The sequence below is a fragment of the Coregonus lavaretus genome (genome assembly GCF_964263955.1).
Source record: "Coregonus lavaretus genome assembly, chromosome: 15".
Classification (NCBI taxonomy): Eukaryota; Metazoa; Chordata; class Actinopteri; order Salmoniformes; family Salmonidae; genus Coregonus; species Coregonus lavaretus.
The window spans coordinates 7,599,104-7,615,549 of NC_140002.1; the positions used below are offsets into that span (position 1 = coordinate 7,599,104).

The following is a 16,446-nucleotide window of genomic DNA, read 5'->3' on the forward strand; positions in this document are numbered from 1 at the left end:
TAGCCTATCACTTGTGAATTATATATTATCACTTGTGAATGATGCCCAGCTTAAGGCAAACCGCACATGCTTTTCTTTGCGACTTTTTCAAATCATAGTCGCACACCTCATGTAGCCTAGTCCATAGGCCTATATGTCTTGATAAGGTTTGTATCACAACTAAAGTGGCCAAATAATTTCATCAAATTAAGTACATTAATCCGCTTTACAATGGGTGTAGAGCCTAACTGGCATACATAAGCAGAGCGTGAGTTTCAAGTTTGGGGAAGATAACTTTCACCATAAAAATGCACCTTTATAATAAAAGCATTACATGCATAATCGCATTTGTGGTCACTTTTGAGAATGGTATTTTCCTGCTAATGGAACATTCGTGCTTATAGCATACTGCTGTGTGCGCATTGCTGCGCTTATAATGTGAAGAATAGCCCAATAGTTAATCAACATTTTAAGCTAAATCTTCATCTGTTGCGTCAGGCTCATTGCTTAAAACAGGTTTTTTGATGCTAGTGGTTGTATTAATTTGGGATCTATCGCATCCCACAACTGTCCCGGACTATGTTTGGAATATTTATTTCCTCGCACAGAATAGGTCAACTTTTGTACTAGTGGGTGATAGTAGATTGACATAGGCTAGTGCTTTTGCTGTTTGTTAGGCTTACTCATCTTGTTGGCTGACGAAAGGTAAAAGTGGACAGTTCTTCCAATATCTTCAATATGCGCCTCGGAATTGGATAAGGACGCAGCGCAGTTGCGTCCCCGATGTGTCTGTCTTCACTTGTAGCCTGTGAGAAAGACCCGATCACGTGACCAAGCCATGTGAGTTAGAGGAGCTTCGGCACGCAGCGGGGAGAAGGGAATTATAATAATTATATTCAGCCCAAGGGCATAACGGCCACAAAAGGCATGGATTTTTGTAGGGGGATTATGGCCACACAAATGGGATGCAGCCGGGAAAATTGAGGCATTATCAAGTGCTTGTCAAATTGTGAATGAGAGAATGATGGTGTGTACAGCCTGCGCAAAAGCTCATGCCTTTCATTCAACTATTTTTTAAAAATCATTAGAGTTGCATCATGCAGCCTTAGAATGTATTAAAAAACATATAGCCCAACATTTGTATCACAACTAAAGTTACATAGATAACTCTAAATTAAGCATATAGGAGTACCTGTTTTTTTGTTTACCTGCTCAACACAGAATAGCCGCATGTGCGCACTCCCTCAAATCGTTTGGAGAAAATATCATTTCTATTTTATTCAGCTATGTTTAATTGTATTCTTTATACTATAAAATAATGCTACGGAATTTTAAGCAAATCTTGTCTGCTAAATGAACTAGTGTAGCCCACAGCCATATGGCATAGCCAGATCAGGGTCTAACATATGGACAACACAGTATGCTATTCTGTTCTTCTGAACTAGACTACATTTTCTTCATATCATGTTTCTTTAGAACTGTCTAAAATAAATAATGGATTTATTGTGATGGTGTAGGCTATATTACATGGATTTATTAGACTTTTTAAAATGTAGACGTTCCAAAAGGTCTGCATCAGTGGCTTGTAGGCTATGCGTGGAAGACAGGAGACGCTAAATGTGTTTATGTTAATTAACGGTCAATTACGTGAGACTGGCAGTTATCTGCTTGATATATATCACCAGCTGTCAAAATTTCATGACCACCACAGCCTTACGAAGGAGGGCCTTGTATGCTTGCTTGTAGGTAGAGTAACAGTAGTCTAGGACTTTATGGCCCCTAGGGCCGAAGGAGACGGGCATCACGTGTCTTAATGACACGGAATTAAAATGTAAATGGCAACAAGGAAAGTTTTGCTGCTTGTTTATAGCCTCGTACAGTTCGTTAAGTGCCAGCTTGTTGTTTTTCTTGTCCTGAGGTCGAATGTATACAACAATCACGATAAAAAAAATCCCTCGGGAGGTAGAATGGTCGGCATTTGACCATCAGGTATTCCAAGACGTGTCGAGACTCCCACTGCACTCGAGTCAGCACACTATTTGTTGTTGATTAGGTGGTAAACCCCTCCCCTCTCGATTTCCCTGACTCCACTGTCCTCGCCACGTCTCCCCCTTTCTTGCCTCTGTAACGCCTGCGTTTCCTATGGGATACCCCAAAAATTAGGTCGAATTACAGAAAGAGCCCAGGGCAGATGAGTCAAAGTTGAAGCCGGAATTGAGGTAACTGCCGATCTGATGTTCAAAAGTTATTGTCGGTTATAAGAAATTATAGCGGATACAATGTGAAAATAAAGTTTAAATGAAAACAGCAAAACAATCACAAAATGGCAAAGCTGGTTCAGAGCTCACAAAACGGAGGCCATACAGTACGCCGTCATCTTTGGTAACTGTAGCTAGGGGATGGGTGAATGATGACCACCGAAACAACATCTTTATACTGGGTCGTTCCATTTGATTGCAATCACTTTTTGACCGCACCCCTTTTGATTTGAATGAAACATTCAGGAGATAGTTGACCCATTTTGCATACCCCACCCTATCATGTCTTCATCACTGAAAAATATAAAGGGTTGAGATTTATATAATTTAAAAGCTTACAAACAGGGTTGTCAAACTATTTGATCATATATATATATATATATATATATATATATATATATACATATACATATACACACACACACACACACAGTGGGGGGAAAAAGTATTTAGTCAGTGACCAATTGTGCAAGTTCTCCCACTTAAAAAGATGAGAGAGGCCTGTCATTTTCATCATAGGTACACGTCAACTATGACAGACAAATTAAGAAAAAATAATCCAGAAAATCACATTGTAGGATTTTTTATGAATTTATTTGCAAATTATGGTGGAAAATAAGTATTTGGTCACCTACAAACAAACAAGATTTCTGGCTCTCACAGACCTGTAACTTCTTCTTTAAGAGGCTCCTCTGTCCTCCACTCGTTACGTCTATTAATGGCACCTGTTTGAACTTGTTATCAGCATAAAAGACACCTGTCCACAACCTCAAACAGTCACACATCAAACTCCACTATGGCCAAGACCAAAGAGCTGTCAAAGGACACCAGAAACAAATTTGTAGACCTGCACCAGGCTGGGAAGACTGAATCTGCAATAGGTAAGCAGCTTGGTTTGAAGAAATCAACTGTGGGAGCAATTATTAGGAAATGGAAGACATACAAGACCACTGATAATCTCCCTCGATCTGGGGCTCCACGCAAGATCTCACCCTGTGGGGTCAAAAAGATCACAAGAACGGTGAGCAAAAATCCCAGAACCACACGGGGGGACCTAGTGAATGACCTGCAGAGAGCTGGGAACAAAGTAACAAAGCCTACCAACAGTAACACACTACGCCACCAGGGACTCAAATCCTGCAGTGCCAGACGTGTCCCCCTGCTTAAGCCAGTACATGTCCAGGCCCGTCTGAAGTTTGCTAGAGTGCATTTGGATGATCCAGAAGAGGATTGGGAGAATGTCATATGGTCAGATGAAACCAAAATATAACTTTTTGGTAAAAACTCAACTCGTCGTGTTTGGAGGACAAAGAATGCTGAGTTGCATCCAAAGAACACCATACCTACTGTGAAGCATGGGGGTGGAAACATCATGCTTTGGGGCTGTTTTTCTGCAAAGGGACCAGGACGACTGATCCGTGTAAAGGAAAGAATGAATGGGGCCATGCATTGTGAGATTTTGAGTGAAAACCTCCTTCCATCAGCAAGGGCATTGAAGATGGAACGTGGCTGGGTCTTTCAGCATGACAATGATCCCAAACACACTGCCCGGGCAACGAAGGAGTGGCTTCGTAAGAAGCATTTCAAGGTCCTGGAGTGGCCTAGCCAGTCTCCAGATCTCAACCTCATAGAAAATCTTTGGAGGGAGTTGAAAGTCCGTGTTGCCCAGCGACAGCCCCAAAACATCACTGCTCTAGAGGAGATCTGCATGGAGGAATGGGCCAAAATACCAGCAACAGTGTGTGAAAACCTTGTGAAGACTTACAGAAAACGTTTGACCTGTGTCATTGCCAACAAAGGGTATATAACAAAGTATTGAGAAACTTTTGTTATTGACCAAATACTTATTTTCCACCATAATTTGCAAATAAATTCATTAAAAATCCTACAATGTGATTTTCTGGATTTCTTTTCCTCATTTTGTCTGTCATAGTTGACGTGTACCTATGATAAAAATTACAGGCCTCTCATCTTTTTAAGTGGGAGAACTTGCACAATTGGTGGCTGACTAAATACTTTTTTTCCCCACTGTATGTATGTATGTATGTATGTATGTATGTATGTATGTATGTATGTATGTATGTATGTATGTATGTATGTATGTATGTATGTATGTATATATATACATACACATACATACATACACACACACACACAGTGAGGGGAAAAAAGTATTTGATCCCCTGCTGATTTTGTCCGTTTGCCCACTGACAAAGAAATGATCAGTCTATAATTTTAATGGTAGGTTTATTTGAACAGTGAGAGACAGAATAACAATAAAAAAATCCAGAAGAACGCATGTCAAAAATGTTATAAATAGATTTGCATTTTAAATGAGGGAAATAAGTATTTGACCCCCTCTCAAACAGAATGATTTCTGGCTCCCAGGTGTATTTTATACAGGTAACGAGCTGAGATTAGGAGCACACTCTTAAAGGGAGTGCTCCTAATCTCAGCTTGTTACCTGTATAAAAGACACCTGTCCACAGAAGCAATCAGATTCCAAACTCTTCACCATGGCCAAGACCAAAGAGCTCTCCAAGGATGTCAGGGACAAGATTGTAGACCTACACAAGGCTGGAATGGGCTACAAGACCATCGCCAAGCAGCTTGGTGAGAAGGTGACAACAGTTGGTGCGATTATTCGCAAATGGAAGAAACACAAAATAACTGTCAATATTCCTCGGCCTGGGGCTCCATGCAAGATCTCACCTCGTGGAGTTGCAATGATCATGAGAACGGTGAGGAATCAGCCCAGAACTACACGGGAGGATCTTGTCAATGATCTCGTGGCAGCTGGGACCATAGTCACCAAGAAAACAATTGGTAACACACTACGCCGTGAAGGACTGAAATCCTGCAGCGCTCGCAAGGTCCTCCTGCTCAAGAAAGCACATATACATGCCCGTCTGAAGTTTGCCAATGAACATCTGAATGATTCAGAGGAAAACTCAACTCGCCGTGTTTGGAGGAGAAGTAATGCTGCCTATGACCCCAAGAACACCATCCCCACCGTCAAACATGGAGGTGGAAACATTATGCTTTGGGGGTGTTTTTCTGCTAAGGGGACAGGACAACTTCACCCCATCAAAGGGACGATGGACGGGGCCATGTACCATCAAATCTTGGGTGAGAACCTCAGCCAGGGCATTGAAAATGGGTCGTGGATGGGTATTCCAGCATGACAATGACCCAAAACACACGGCCAAGGCAACAAAGGAGTGGCTCAAAAAGAAGCACATTAAGGTCCTGGAGTGGCCTAGCCAGTCTCCAGACCTTAATCCCATAGAAAATCTGTGGAGGGAGCTGAAGGTTCGAGTTGTCAAACGTCAGCCTCAAAACCTTAATGACTTGGAGAAGATCTGCAAAGAGGAGTGGGACAAAATCCCTCCTGAGATGTGTGCAAACCTGGTGGCCAAATACAAGAAACGTCTGACCTCTGTGATTGCCAACAAGGGTTTTGCCACCAAGTACTAAGTCATGTTTTGCAGAGGGGTCAAATACTTATTTCCCTCATTAAAATGCAAATCAATTCATACAATTTTTGACATGCTTTTTTCTAGATATTTTTGTTGTTATTCTGTCTCTCACTGTTCAAATAAACCTACCATTAAAATTATAGACTGATCATTTCTTTGTCAGTGGGCAAACGTACAAAATCAGCAGGGGATCAAATACTTTTTTCCCCTCACTGTATATGTATGTATGTATGTATGTATGTATGTATGTATATATATATATATATATATATATATATATATATATATATATATATATATATATATATATATATATATATATATATATATATATATATATATATATCAATTTTCTTCATTTAACGTCAATTATGTAAAACCGTCAACTCCAATTTTTTTTCTAATTTTTGCATATGATCTAGCTTGTTTTACATCATCTGAGGTGTTTTTGTTGTGCCCGCCATCGGTTGAGACACAGCATGCTCTGGAATATAGGGTGGGTGTCATGTTTCGGCTGATAAATGTACAACTTTCAAAATGGTACCACAAAGATGGATGGAGGTCCACACAGAGAATGTTGACTTGAATGGGAAATATCAGTTGTTTTAAAAGGTAGAGTCAGTAGGGCCGGGACGATACCAGATAATTGTTAGTATCGTGGCAAGGAAACAAAACTGCCCTAATGTTGAAAACAAATATCATTATATTCTCATCCAGAGTCATACATTTTTTTCCAAGCTAAAGCGCACAATATTTTACATACAGCAGGTTTTTAAATGATCAAAGGGTTGTCTGCTTAGAGTATTCATTTTAGCCATTAATTTTATTTTGCCGATACAGGCATTGTCCCGGCCCTAAGACTCAGCGATATGACATAGGTGCACAAAATAAACAGTATAGTGGGTCAATTTCCACCACAACTAAGAGCATTGAAGTTCGAGGTTAACTTCTCAACTGTTTTGGTCCCGTACCTACCACACTCTAACAGCGTGAAGCAAACCCATGCCCATGCGAAGTCTTGCATCTCGCAATATCTGCGGTGCTGCTCATGGCAACGTTGTTTTGCTGAGTCTACCTTTAAAATGACACTGTCAATATTCCATAGGAAACTGATTCAAATAATATAAATTGTTAGACTTTCCATTTAAGTTGACATTCAACAGTGGGTGGACCGACGGCCATCCTTGTAGTAGTAATTTAAAATTTTCAATTTAACTTAAATTTCAATGGTGTACCATCTAAATTTCAGTGGTCTGAAAGGATAGGTCCAGTCTATGCATTATATTTCTATGATTTAAATGACACCCACCCTGTATTCAAGAGTATGCTGTGTCAACTGATTGTGGGCACAACACACAAACCTCAGATTATGTAAATTAGGGTCCAAGATTTATTTATTTTCCAAGCAAAAATGTTAATGTGTTTTTAGATAATTTATGTTAAAGGCAAACAATATACAAATATGTTATTTATGAAATGACAAAAAAATCAAATAATTGACAACCATGTTAGCAAGCTTTTACATGGTATGCAAAATGGTCAACTTTGAGCACCTGCATCTCATGTCCAAAAAGTCACTTTGACCACTTCCACCATGGGCAAATGTATGGAAAGTTTTGTTCAAATAAAAGGGGTGTGGTCAAAAGGTTATTGAAATCAAATAGAACAACCTACTATTAATCCGATTTTTGTTAGTTGTTTAGAATGCCTGAAAGATCTTATGCTGCGTTCATAACAACTGGAAACTCTCCAACTTCAGTGTGTTCAAGACAACTGGGAACACGGGGAAAAAACGAGCTCCGACTGGGAAAAATCGTTTTGAACGGTCATCCAACTCAGAATTCTAAGTCGGAAACTCTGGCATCTTTCTAGAGCTCCGAATTTCCTACCTGAAAATAACTGATGTCCAGTGGCGTGTATTCATGGATGCCAAAGGAAGCCAAGCTTTCCCAAATATGTGTTTTCTTAATTTTCAGTCAATTCGGAAGTGGCTGAATCTCACCAGAGAAATCAGAGCGAGGGAAACGTGTAGCCCATGTATATGATGCTGTTTGGAACAAAAGAGTACGACATGTTGCTGCAGTAGAATTTGATTGATTGATGCCAGCAAGCATTTGGCCTCCCTTGATTAAAAAAATACATAAAAATTTGACAATCAGCATTGAGCGGAGCTCAACTGTGGGTTGTCCTGGTGCAGCAAAAAGCCCCCCCAACAGAGGCCAGTTTGGGTTTGGCTTCACACCAATCAAATCACATCCTAAGAAAAACGTCATCACTGTCAAAAAACGTGTGTTTCTGGTCTGCTTGTGTTGATGTCCTGCAGTAGCTTGCTTGCTAAATCAGCCCTTTCCTAAGCCATGGATGGAGATGTGGATTTGGACTTGTGGTTTTGACTTAATTCTCTGTACAAGCCAGTGATTATGATGGCGATTCTGATCTAAATCATAAATTCATATATGTTGTGCCACTGGCCTGAGACGATTGAAATTCAATATGTAGCCTAGATGTACAGTTGAAGTCGGAAGTTTACATACAGTGGGGAGAACAAGTATTTGATACACTGCCGATTTTGCAGGTTTTTCTACTTACAAAGCATGTAGAGGTCTGTAATTTTTATCATAGGTACACTTCAACTGTGAGAGACGGAATCGAAAACAAAAATCCAGAAAATCACATTGTATGATTTTTAAGTAAATCATTTGCAATTTATTGCATGACATAAGTATTTGATCACCTACCAACCAGTAAGAATTCCAGGCCCGTCTGAAGTTTGCCAATGACCATCTGGATGATCCAGAGGAGGAATGGGAGAAGGTCATGTGGGCTGATGAGACAAAAATAGAGCTTTTTGGTCTAAACTCCACTCGCCGTGTTTGGAGGAAGAAGAAGGATGAGTACAACCCCAAGAACACCATCCCAACCGTGAAGCATGGAGGTGGAAACATCATTCTTTGGGGATGCTTTTCTGCAAAGGGGACAGGACGACTGCACCGTATTGAGGGGAGTATGGATGGGGCCATGTATCGCGAGATCTTGGCCAACAACCACCTTCCCTCAGTAAGAGCATTGAAGATGGGTCGTGGCTGGGTCTTCCAGCATGACAACGACCCGAAACACACAGCCAGGGCAACTAAGGAGTGGCTCCGTAAGAAGCATCTCAAGGTCCTGGAGTGGCCTAGCCAGTCTCCAGACCTGAAACCAATAGAAAATCTTTGGAGGGAGCTGAAAGTCCGTATTGCCCAGCGACAGCCCCGAAACCTGAAGGATCTGGAGAAGGTCTGTATGGAGGAGTGGGCCAAAATCCCTGCTGCAGTGTGTGCAAACCTGGTCAAGACCTACAGGAAACGTATGATCTCTGTAATTGCAAATAAAGGTTTCTGTACCAAATATTAAGTTCTGCTTTTCTGATGTATCAAATACTTATGTCATGCAAAAAAATGCAAATGAATTACTTAAAAATCATACAATGTGATTTAAGATTTTTGATTTAGATTCCGTCTCTCACAGTTAAAGTGCACCTATGATAAAAATTACAGACCTCTACATGCTTTGTGAGTAGCAAAACCTGCAAAATCGGCAGTGTATCAAATACTTGTTCTCCCCACTGTACACCTTAGCCAAATACATTTAAACTCTGTTTTTCACATTTCCTGACATTTAATCCTAGTAAACATTCCCTGTCAGTTAGGATCACCACTTTATTTTAAGAATGTGAAATGTCACAATAACAGTAGAGAGAATGATTTATTTCAGCTTTTATTTATTTCATCACATTGTGGCACACCAGTGGGTCAGAAGTTTACATACACAATTAGTATTTGGTAGCATTGCCTTTAAATTGTTTAACTTGGGTCAAACGTGTCAGGTAGCCTTCCACAAGCTTCCCACAATAAGCTGGGTGAATTTTGGCCCATTCCTCCTGACAGAGCTGGTGTAACTGAGTCAGGTTTGAAGGCCTCCTTGCTCGCACACGCTTTTTCAGTTCTGCCCACAAATGTTCTATAGGATTGAGGTCAGGGCTTTGTGATGGCCACTCCAATACCTTGACTTTGTTGTCCTTAAGCCATTTTGCCACAACTTTGGAAGTATGCTTGGGGTCATTGTCCATTTGGAAGACCCATTTGCAACCAAGCTTTAACTTCCTGTCTGATGTCTTGAGATGTTGCTTCAATATATCCATATAACTTTCCTTCCTCATGATGTCATCTATTTTGTGAAGTGCACCAGTCCCTCCTGCAGCAAAGCATCCCCACAGCATGATGCTGCCACCCCTGTGCTTCACGGTTGGGATGGTGTTCTTCGGCTTGCAAGCAACCCCCTTTTTCCTCCAAACACAACGATGGTCATTATGGCCAAACAGTTCTATTTTTGTTTCATCAGACCAGAGGACATTTCTCCAAAAAGTACGATCTTTGTCCCCATGTGCAGTTGCAAACCGTAGTCTGGCTTTTTTATGGCGGTTTTAGAGCAGTGGCTTCTTCCTTGCTGAGCGGCCTTTCCGGGTTTTTTTTTTTTTTTTCTCTCACCTTTATATAACCAGGTAAACCAGTTGAGAACAAGTTCTCATTTACAACTGCGACCTGGCCAAGATAAAGCAAAGCAGTGCGATAAAAAAAAAAAACCCACAGAGTTACATATGGGGTAAACAAAACAAAGTCAAAAATACCACAGAAAATATATATACAGTGTGTGCAAATGTAGCAAGTTATGGAGGTAAGGCAATAAATAGGCCATAGTGCAAAATAATTACAATTTAGTATTAACACTGGAATGATAGATGTGCAAGAGATGAATGTGCAAATAGAGATACTGGGGTGCAAATGAGCAAAATAAATAACAATATGGGGATGAGGTAGTTGGGTGGGCTAATTTCAGATGGGCTGTGTACAGGTGCAGTGATCGGTAAGGTGCTCTGACAACTGATGCTTAAAGTTAGTGAGGGAGATAAGTCTCCAGCTTCAGAGATTTTTGCAGTTCGTTCCAGTCATTGGCAGCAGAGAACTGGAAGGAATGGCGGCCAAAGGAGGTGTTGGCTTTGGGGATGACCAGTGAGATATACCTGCTGGAGCGCATACTACGGGTGGGTGTTGCTATGGTGACCAATGAGCTAAGATAAGGCGGGGATATGCCTAGCGGTGATTTATAGATGACCTGGAGCCAGTGGGTTTGGCGACTAATATGTAGTGAGGACCAGCCAACAAGAGCGTACAGGTCACAGTGGTGGGTAGTATATGGGGCTTTGGTGACAAAACAGATGGCACTGTGATAGACTACATCCAATTTGCTGAGTAGAGTGTTGGAGTCGAAGTCAAGGGTCGGTAGGATAGGTTATGTCGATATAGGACTTGTTTTACTGTGGATCTAGATACTTTTGTACCTGTTTCCTCCAGCATCTTCAAAAGGTCCTTTGCTGTTGTTCTGGGATTGATTTGCACTTTTCGCACCAAAGTACGTTCATCGCTAGGAGACAGAACGCTTCTCCTTCCTGAGCAGTATGATGGCTGCGCGGTCCCATGGTGTTTATACTTGCGTACTATTGTTTGTACAGATGAACGTGGTACCTTCAGGCGTTTGCAAATTGCTCCCAAGGATGAACCAGACTTGTGGAGGTCTACACATTTTCTTCTGAGGTCTTGGCTGATTTATTTTGATTTCCCCATGACGTCAAGCAAAGAGGCACTGAGTTTGAAGGTAGGCCTTGAACTACATCCAAAAGGTACACCTCCAATTGACTCAAATGATGTCAATTAGCTATCAGAAGCTTTTAAAGCCATGACATCATTTTCTGGAATTTTCCAAGCTGTTTAAAGGCACCGTAAACTTAGTGTATGTAAACTTCTGACCCACTGGAATTGTGATACAGTGAATTATTAGTGAAATAATCTGTCTTTAAACAATTGTTGGAAAAATTACTTGCGTCATGCACAAAGTAGATGTCCTAACCAACTTGCCAAAACGATAGTTTGTTAACAAGAAATTTGTGGAGTGGTTGACAATGAGTTTTAAATGGCTCCCGAGTGGCGCAGCGGTCTAAGGCACTGCATCTCAGTGCTTGAGGCATCACTACAGACCCCCTGGTTCGACTCCATGCTGTATCACAACCGGCCGTGATTGGGAGTCCCATAGGGCAGCGCACAATTGGCCCAGCGTCGTCCGGGTTTGGCCGGTATTGTAAATAAGAGTTTGTTCTTAACTGACTTGCCTAGTTAAATTTAAAAAATGACTCCAACCTAAGTGTATGTAAACTTCCAACTTCAACTGTAGCCTGGTAGGATCACGTTAGCTAACTTAACTGGTTCATTGTTGCCAGTGCAAGGAAGTTAGGCTAGCAAGCTATTTAGCCTGGTAGCCTATGAAAATGAAAACTAAAAATGTACTTTATGCCAGCGCCATAGATGAAAGAGGATGGCATTGGCCTTCTACTAGTCTACAAGTAAGGGGAGTCAACTGTTTCTTTATTACTTGCGCGCAAACACATAAATCAGTTCCATCGACAGCCACGTGATATTTAGCAACATTGATTGGACTAAATTGTTTTGGTATCTTTAAGTTTGTTTTCAGTGTATTCAACTAAGCATATAGCCTTGTTGATTTGATCATGTTTAAGTTGAAATGGTGCTGGAATAGCGGAGGCAGGCTCCTGTTGTCTTTGTGCTGACTTGCGGTAACGCCATGATTCAAAATCAGTATTTGTTTAGTAAATTGTCGAAAACAACTTGCTTGACCATGCTGCAGGTCATAACTGTTTGTTACATGCAATATTTGCTTTGTGGACTTCACCTGACAGATGTTGCGCTCCGGTTTAGTGATGAAACAACAACTTATGTAGTTCAATTTATTCTGCTACTGTGTGACTTGTCTTTTTGTTGTCACGGTGGCGTATGAACGAAATTATTTAGCAAACAACGCAAATATCACAACCTAGGTTGTAATATAGCTTTTTTTTACTGGCTTGGCTTGGCCAGTGATTTTACCCACGCACCTCTATTGCTGATGTAATGATTTCACCTCTTTTTTCCTAGTTTCCAGTTTAGTCCATAAAACTAACCATAAATATTCCATGGTAACTTCCTGTTGAATATTAAACATACCGTTATGGGGTTCCAACGGTGCCGAAATACTGTTGAGAGGAAATAGTTGTAACAAGATAAACACGGCAAATGCACAGTGAATTTTCCAGCTACGTCTCATCTTCCTGCAAGTCGCCATCTTATTTGTGTGTGATGGTTGAGGGGCGTGGTTAAGACGTGAAAAGCTGACGGAGAAGTGAAAAGCTGACGGAAAACAGCAGACAACAGACACGAGAATCACTGTTTTCAAGCCACATCGATACCGAAGTGACTTTTTCCCCGTAGCAGGTTTGGAGACAGACGTTAAGGTTAGGAAAGGGGTTAGGGTTAACGAAAATGCTCTCCTAACCTGCTACGAAAATCACTTTGTATAGAAGTGGCATGAATGGTCTTTATTTGACACCTGGGTGGGAATAGGGACCGTGTGATCAGTGAGAAAGATAGCTTTATGTTATGTACAGTTATGATTTTTCACAAACCTCTTGTACATAAATGCATGTGTGCAAAGAGCCAAATATAATCTGTCTAGAATGAAAACATTACCCTGTTAGACAACTTGACTACTGTAATCAGGTACGTGCACCGATAGGGCGCTACCTGTGCTCTGCGAGCACATGCCCCTTTGCACTTCTAGTCTCCAAAGTGCCCTTTTGGGTGTTTTTTTTATTAAACAAATGTTTGCCATTGTTGTTCGGAACCCACTGGCCGCAAGTCGTAGTCAAGTTCGCCTCCCACACTCCATCCGTTGGTTGCGCCTGTTGATCTGCCCTGTATGGAGCTCGCGCGACCGGTTGTGCCTTTTCCCCAGTCTGCCCTGTACTGAGATTGCACATGCCCGGTATCCGAACATGCATTGCTTGAGAGATGCGTCACCGGTTGAGTGTGTGTAGCCACTGGCAGACATTCCATTAGGCAGAAGAGGATCTATTGATTCAGGCCTCACATCATCAAGGGGACTCCTGAACTCAGCATTTTAAAACATATTTTTTTTTTTTTTTTTTAAATATATATATATATATATATATATACAGTACCAGTCAAAAGTTTGGACACACCTAATCCTTCAAGGGTTTTTCTTTATTTTATACTATTTTCTACATTGTAGAAATAACACATATGGAATCATGTAGTAACCAAAAAAGTCTAAAACAAATCAAAATATATTTTATATTTGAGATTCTTCAAAGTAGCCACCCTTTGCCTTGATGACAGCTTTGCACACTCTTGGCAATCTCTCAACCAGCTTCACCTGGAATGCTTTTCCAACAGTCTTGAAGCTGCTTTTCCTTCACTCTGTGGTCCAACTCATCCCAAACCATCTCAATTGGGTTGAGGTTGGGTGATTGTGGAGGCCAGGTCATCTGATGGAGCACTCCATCACTCTCCTTCTTGGTCAAATAGCCCTTACACAGCCTGGAGATGTGTTGGGTCATTGTCCTGTTGAAAAACAAATGATAGTCCCACTAAGTGCAAACCAGATGGGATGGCGTATCGCTGCAGAATGCTGTGGTAGCCATGCTGGTTATGTGTGCCTTGAATTCTAAATAAATCACAGACAGTGTCAAAAGCAAAGCACCCCCACATCATCACACCTCCTCCTCCATGCTTCATGGTGGGAACCACACATGCAGAGATCATCCATTCACCTACTCTGTGTCTCACAAAGACACGGCAGTTGGAACCAAAAATCTCAACTTTGGACTCATCAGACCAAAGAACAGATTTCCAACGGTCTTAATGTCCATTGCTCGTGTTTCTTGGCCCAAGCAAGTCTCTTCTTATTTTTGGTGTCCTTTAGTAGTGGTTTCTTTGCAGCAATTCGACCATGAAGGCCTGATTCACGCACAGTCTCCTCTGAACCGTTGATGTTGAGATGTGCCTGTTAATTGAAGTCTGTGAAGCATTTATTTTGGCTGCAATGTCTGAGGCTGGTAACTCTAATGAACTTATCCTCTGCAGCAGAGGTAACTCTGGGTCTTCCATTCCTGTGGCGGTCTTCTTGAGAGCCAGTTTCATCATAGCGCTTGATGGTTTTCGCGACTGCACTTGAAGAAACTTTCAAAGTTCTTGAAATTTTCCGGATTGACTGACCTTCATGTCTTAAAGTAATGATGAACTGTCGTTTCTCTTTGCTTATTTGAGCTGTTTTGGCCATAATATGAACTTGGTCTTTTACCAAATAGGGCTATCTTCTGTATACCACCCCTACCTTGTCACAACACAACTAATTGGCTCAAACGCATTAAGAAGGAAAGAAATTCCACAAATTAACTTTTAACAAAGCACACCTGTTAATTGAAATGCATTCCAGGTGACTACCTCAAGAAGCTGGTTGAGAGAATACCAAGAGTGTGCAAAGCTGTCATCAACGTAAAGGGTGGCTACTTTGAAGAATCTCAAATATAAAATATATTTTGATTTGTTTTAGACTTTTTTGGTTACTACATGATTCCATATGTGTTATTTCATTGTTTTGATGTCTTCACTGTTATTCTACAATGTAGAAAATCGTAAAAAATAAAGAAAAACCCTTGAATGAGTGTATGTATATATATATATATATATATATATATATATATATATATATATATATATATATATATATATATATATATATATATTACACACAGTTGAAGTCAGAAGTTTACATACACCTTAGCCAAATACATTCAAACTCAGTTTTTCACATTTCCTGACATTTAATCCTAGTAAAAATTCCCTGTTTTAGGTCAGTTAGGATCACCACTTTATTTTAAGAATGTGAAATGTCAGAATAATAGTAGAGAGAATGATTCATTTCAGCTTTTATTTATTTCATCACATTCCCAGTGGGTCAGAAGTTTACATACACTCAATTAGTATTTGGTAGCATTGCCTTTAAATTGTTTAACTTGGGTCAAACGTTTCGGGTAGCCTTTCACTAGCTTCCCACAATAAATTGGGTGAATTTTGGCCCATTCCTCCTGACAGAGCTGGTGTAACTGAGTCAGGTTTGTAGGCCTCCTTGCTCGCACACGCTTTTTCAGTTCTTCCCACAAATGTTCTATAGGATTGAGGTCAGGGCTTTGTGATGGCCACTCCAATACCTTGACTTTGACTTGACCTTGACCATTTTACCACAACTTTGGAAGTACAGTCGTGGTCAAAAGTTTTGAGAATGACACAAATACTAATTTTCACAAAGTCTGCTGCCTCAGTTTTGATGATGAGAATTTGCATATACTCCAGAATGTCATGAAGAGTGATCAGATGAATTGCAATTAATTGCAAAGTCCCTCTTTGCCATGAAAATGAACTTAATCCCCAAAAACATTTCCACTGCATTTCAGCCCTGCCACAAAAGGACCAGCTGACATCATGTCAGTGATTCTCTCGTTAACACAGGTGAGAGTGTTGACGAGGACAATGCTGGAGATCACTCTGTCATGCTGATTGAATTAGAATAACAGACTGGAATATTTAAAAGGAGGGTGGTGCTTGAAATTATTGTTCTTCCTCTGTTAACCATGGTTACCTGCAAGGAAACACGTGCCGTCATCATTGCTTTGCACAAAAAGGGCTTCACAGGCAATGATATTGCTGCTAGTAAAATTGCACCTAAATCAACCATTTATCGGATCATCAAGAACTTCAAGGAGAGAGGTTAAATTGTTGTGAAGA

The 16,446-nt window shown here is 40.7% G+C and overlaps 1 protein-coding gene across 1 annotated transcript in view; it reads right to left on the reverse strand.

Annotated features, from left to right (window-relative positions):
• The window catches only part of LOC311142480 (uncharacterized protein), a 29,079-nt gene extending 16,146 nt beyond the window's left edge, over positions 1 to 12,933 (reverse strand). Inside the window, exon 1 of the mRNA XM_084178129.1 lies at positions 12,808 to 12,933. Within this exon, the coding sequence (XP_084034255.1) occupies positions 12,808 to 12,925 (118 nt within the window). The 5' untranslated portion in view covers positions 12,926 to 12,933. The remainder of the gene's footprint in view (positions 1 to 12,807) is intronic.
• Between the last annotated feature and the right edge of the window lie 3,513 nt (positions 12,934 to 16,446).